Source organism: Sparus aurata, chromosome 2 (assembly GCF_900880675.1).
Source record: "Sparus aurata chromosome 2, fSpaAur1.1, whole genome shotgun sequence".
Taxonomy (NCBI): Eukaryota; Metazoa; Chordata; class Actinopteri; order Spariformes; family Sparidae; genus Sparus; species Sparus aurata.
The window spans coordinates 167,501-172,819 of record NC_044188.1 but is presented as its reverse complement, the minus strand read 5'-3'; the positions used below and the strand labels follow the sequence as shown (position 1 = coordinate 172,819).

Here is a 5,319-nt window from a genome sequence, read left to right as displayed (position 1 = left end):
TATTTTTCTTATCTTCTCAAACTTCTGAACAGTTGTGAGTTTATTGCTCATACTGTTCAGAGTTACAGTCAGTTAATGGCTCCTTGATGATGAGGTCAGACTGCTGCTTTGACTTGAACACTTTAAAAGAAGAAGAAGCGTTGCAGCTCAGTCTGGCAGAGGGAGGACTCAGACTCACTGCAACAGGTGAATGTCACAACATGTCAGCAACCAACTGTGGCTTTGTCATTTCTAAACTAAACTTTATATTGACTTTGGTGAACGGGGGGCTGGACTGGGGCTTTGGTGACTTAATAGTGATCTCTGTTTATGTGAAGATGATCATGATAAACTCTACACAGGTCTCATATTTCACTCTGAGTGCCTACTTTGACACTGGGCTTTTGAAATATCTCTACTTTATGATTGTTATGTGTTTATATATTCTAATTGTTTGTGCTAATGTATTTCTCATCGTGGTTATCTGTATGAACAGGAGCTTACATGAACCTATGTACATGTTCCTGTGCAGTCTGTTTGTAAATGAACTGTATGGTAGTTCAGGGTTGTTTCCGTTCCTTCTGACTCAGATTCTTTCTGACATTCACACTGTTTCTGCTTCTCTTTGTTTCCTGCAGGTTTTCTGTGTGTATTCTTACGTGTGTGTTGAATTTTTAAACTTAACTGTCATGTCATATGACAGATATCTTGCTATCTGCTGTCCTCTGCAGTATAACACACGTATGACATGTAGCAAGATTAAGATACTTATTTCTGTAGTTTGGTTATATGCCTCTGTTATCTGTGTTCTTCCACTGTCTCTGAGTATACCTTTACAGCTGTGTGGGAACATCATTAACAAAGTGTACTGTGACAACTACTCCATCGTCAAACAGGCCTGCTATGACACAACAGTCAATAACATTTATGGACTCATTGCCACTTCTCTCACCATCATATGTCCTGTTACTCTGATCTTTTACACATATATAAAGATCCTTATCGTGTGTTTCTCCGGCTCTAAACAGACGAGACAGAAAGCCATCAGTACCTGCACACCTCACCTCGCTTCTCTGCTCAACTTCTCTTTTGGGGCTTGTTTTGAAATATTTCAGAATAGATTTGAAATGAGCGCTGTGCCTAATATGATTCGAATCCTGCTATCATTATATTTTCTCACATGCCAGCCCCTTTTCAACCCTGTAATGTATGGCCTGAAAATGGCAAATATCCGTAACATGTGTAAAAATCTCATTTTTGCTGGTCGTATCATAGAGATTTACTGATTTGATTAAACTGGCTGTGCTTTCTAAACACCATGTGTTATGTTATACATTTGAAAATGATAGGAAAGGACTTGTGTATGATCAAAACCAGACATTTAAGTTGATATAGTAATAATAATAGTCAACAGCTTGCTTTATGTTGTGTCTGATGAAGAAATGACTTATGCATATTTAAAAAAAACAAAATCTATTGTATAATTGTATCACAGCAGGAAGCAGCAGGTGCAGTCATTCACATGATTTTGTATTCACTTGAAAGAAAAAAAAATAAACAATTAAAGTCTTAAATATTTGTGTCTCTCTTCTGGGCCTTCCCAGTGCAGCTACAATAGTAGAGAAAACCAAGAACACCTGAACATATGAACCTTTGTGAGTTTGTGTTCCTGAGCACAGCTCCGCTAACATTATCTGTCATGTGATAGCTTTGCACTGCAGGTCCTGACAGATGGCTTAGCTTTAGCTTGGCTTAGCTTGTTCAAAAGCTGATGAGTTAGAATGATGATGATTTATAATAGTGCGACGGGTTTTAAAACATCTTGGTGTTAAATTTGAAGGGACAGATTGAAGAGAGCGGGAGGCCCAGAGATGGTCGAAGGTTTCTAACTGTATCCTGAGAGAATTCCAGAGCTAAAACGAAGGCACAAACATGGTTCAGGTCACAATCAGAAGGCATTCAGTGACACTGTTCCCTGAGGAGGTAATTAAAAAGCTTTCACACAATCACACATCAGCAGCTCATAGATGGTGACTGAAGAGAGGCCGTCTCTCCTCATCTTTAATAATAGCAGAAAACAATTACTGAATTGTAACATAGTCACAAGATAACATATGATCTCACTAAAAAACAACTTTTACATCATCTCCACATCCACCTCATTAAACACATAAAACTTCCTGTACATCAGCCAGAGCACACACACACACAGGAGGCTTCAGGATGAGCCCCTTATCTGAGTTCCTGTTATGTTAGTTTTCACGGCACACTGTACCATACCATACTATACATCCAGATGATTATCATAAGATGGAGCTCATGGCTGAAGCCAACAGACACAAGATTTTACTTTACATAAATGATCATGTTGTATCTATATTAAGTTTCATATGTAAGAACAACTTATCAAAATAATAATGGACATTTGAGAATTTCCTTCACAGGTGATATCCGTCCAAATTTAAGATGAAGCCACGACACACGGATGTTTACCATCTGAAGCCGTGTCTCACAGACGAGACTCGGTCTTTGTGGTGATCATTGGAATATTACAGGCAGCAGCGTCTCCCTGTGATTCTCTCGCTCGTCCCACGCCATGTTGCTTGACACTTTATTCATGAAGGCGACACTTCTAAAGAGTTCATGGGCTACAATATAGAACAGAAGTGAGTTTTTATAGAATGTTGTTAACAGCCAGCCATGTAATAGACGAGTATTTAATGTAGACAGCAGCACAATAAATACATGATCTAAAATGAATGACACCACCGAGTTAAACAAAGAACAAAATGTAATATTAATTGGGTTAAGTTGTACCCTTGTCCACAGTTGATGTTTGCAATTTACAGTTGTCAGAATGTTCACTTTGTATACTTTATATTATTTGTATACTTTGCATACTTTAAATGCTTTATATTATTTGTATACTTACTTACTATACCGTGCCTCTGCTAAGTTAAAACGAAAATCTCTCACTGAGACCTTCATTGAAACAAACCAGCCAATCATGTTGATAAACTGACGGTATAGACGGATTATCATGACCACGGGCCGCACGCAAAGGCGCTCTACACATTATGCACATAACAACACCGGGCAACACACAACCACAAAATTACTGTAATTTTAGGTCTGTTTTGTTTGACACCTGCCATGTACAGGACAATATACATATTATGGGAGAGACAGCAAGCTCAAATAGCCAGTCCTTGCAGTATTATGGAGTAAAACACACCTTAATTAAAATATAACCATCTAAAACAAATTGTGAAAGTAATAAAGGCAATATGAATGAACATCAGTAAAGAGTCAAAGCTACGACCACACAAAACCAAGTGAAACTATTCACCTAAACCCCCGGCTTTTTCCTGCCTTCTTCGAGGAAAAGTCCTTGATAAGGTCATCAAAGTCCAACTGTCAGACCAGTTCGGCCTCTATGGCCATGAGTGACAAACTGTTAAGGTGTCTCTGGGTCATTTTTGTCCGAAGTTAATTTTTTATCCTGGCCATTTGAGAAAATGATCGTTCTCCCTCACAGTTTGTGACAGGAAGCGTCAGATACAGTCTTATGGCAACGTACACATTAGGAAATGTTGACTGTAATTCACAGTCAAGTATTGTTTTAAGACATTTCGATGTACGTTCATTCTGTCTGTCTGATCTGATGAAAGATCTGAAGTGAATCAGTTAATTTCCAAGATTGCTGTCCAAGTCAGCGGGATATGCAAAGGCAAGTGTGTTCGCTTTGTGTATTAACTTACGGTCAGATGTGTTTTCCAGCATGACAAGAACACCAAACAGATCACACAGGTGCTTGTATGCATCAATTCTGTGGCTGAGACAGCTGACTAACTTATCGATAGCCACACAAAATGTTCCTATTTTGAATTTGCTTTTCCCATCAAATACCACATCTTTTTCTACGCAGTCATCCTCAAATCATTTGCACTTTCTGGTTTGCTGGAGGTCATAAGATAGATATAAGAGATATAAGAAGGCGCACAGCTGTCATGAGCTGTATGTCCGCTTTTTGGAGCTGTCAACTTGTCAGTTAGAATCAAGTCAGAATGGTATTCCAGAAATCAGCCATGAATGCACTTTCCAGTTTAATTCATTTTACAGCAAGTGTGCTGGCCTCACTTCGAGTGATTCTTTTCTCAGTTTCATCTTCAGCTATGCTCTCTAATGCCTCCCTTATTTTAATGTAGTTTTGCCAGAGCTTTAGTCGAGTCAGCTCGGCAGCTCCACTGAGTGTCTGACAGTGATTTTATGTTAAATCTATATGAATATCTGCGTTCCGAAAAACTCGCTCCCACCTGTGAGTGGAGGCAGCACAGAACCTGTACAAGGATTGCAGTTAATCAAAATACATGTTGGACATATGGACTGGGCTCCTCTCATGTTCTGAAATGCGATGTGGATGTTTCCAGTCGCAAAAACTGTCCACAAATGCATTCTTTGTTGACCTGAAAAGTTTGCAGGCAAAGCAAAACACATGTTAAGCTGATGGTAAATACAACATCCATTCTCGTGGTGCTAGTTGTCCATAAGGCAGTCGACTGCACATCATGTCATTGGTTAATGAACAAACCCGACCACCTAGACCGCAGTCTCGTGATGATGCAGGGTATTTTGCTCATCTGTTGTGAAACATAGCGGGCCCTCTTTCAATGAGAGCACTCTTTACTTTGTTACTGGATATATTTCCCCACAGCGCAGGATCAGTAACAGTTTTGCACCAGGAGTCTTCATCATCATCCCTCTGCTGTACTGCACTCTCAGGTTAGTTCCTGGCCACCAACATCTCATCCTCCGCTGGCGATGTGAGAGGACTTAGCTCAGGCTGACCTGCCTCGGCCGCCCGGCTGCTGCCGGCCATAGTACTGCTAGCATTGTCCGCTACGGTGTCCGTAGGAGGCAGCGCCGCTCCACCACTAGCAAATGTCTCTGGTGAACTTGAGCTAGCAGTGTTAGCATCCTGCGGGTCGTCCTGGTGAGTTGCAGTACTGGCATCGCTGCTATGCGTACCTTCATCTTGCCTCACTTTTCTGGTGAAAAATGTTGAGATGGATGGAATTTGCTGCACCAAAGCGGCATCTTTGGCTTCCTTTTCTTTCCTTTGTTTCTCCATTTTGAAAACGCACTGTACGTTGGACCCCCAGCGTACGTATGTATGTCATTGTGTCATCACACATTCCTGATTTAATCTTAGAATTTCGAAGTGTTCAAATGATTTTATTATCATACTACATTTTCAAAACCACATTCATTCCAATATTTTTATTTAATTTTACCAACAAAAAAAACCTCTGAAGGCCAAGGGCCCCTATTGGCTCTGGG

The 5,319-nt window shown here is 40.2% G+C and overlaps 1 protein-coding gene across 1 annotated transcript; it reads left to right on the top strand.

Annotated features, from left to right (window-relative positions):
• Nucleotides 1-230: 230 nt before the first annotated feature.
• On the top strand, nucleotides 231-1,265 carry LOC115570860 (olfactory receptor 142-like). The gene has a single exon (XM_030399626.1). The coding sequence runs from the start codon at nucleotides 318-320 to the stop codon at nucleotides 1,263-1,265; it is 948 nt and encodes a 315-aa protein (XP_030255486.1). The 5' UTR covers nucleotides 231-317.
• The last annotated feature ends 4,054 nt before the right edge of the window (nucleotides 1,266-5,319 follow it).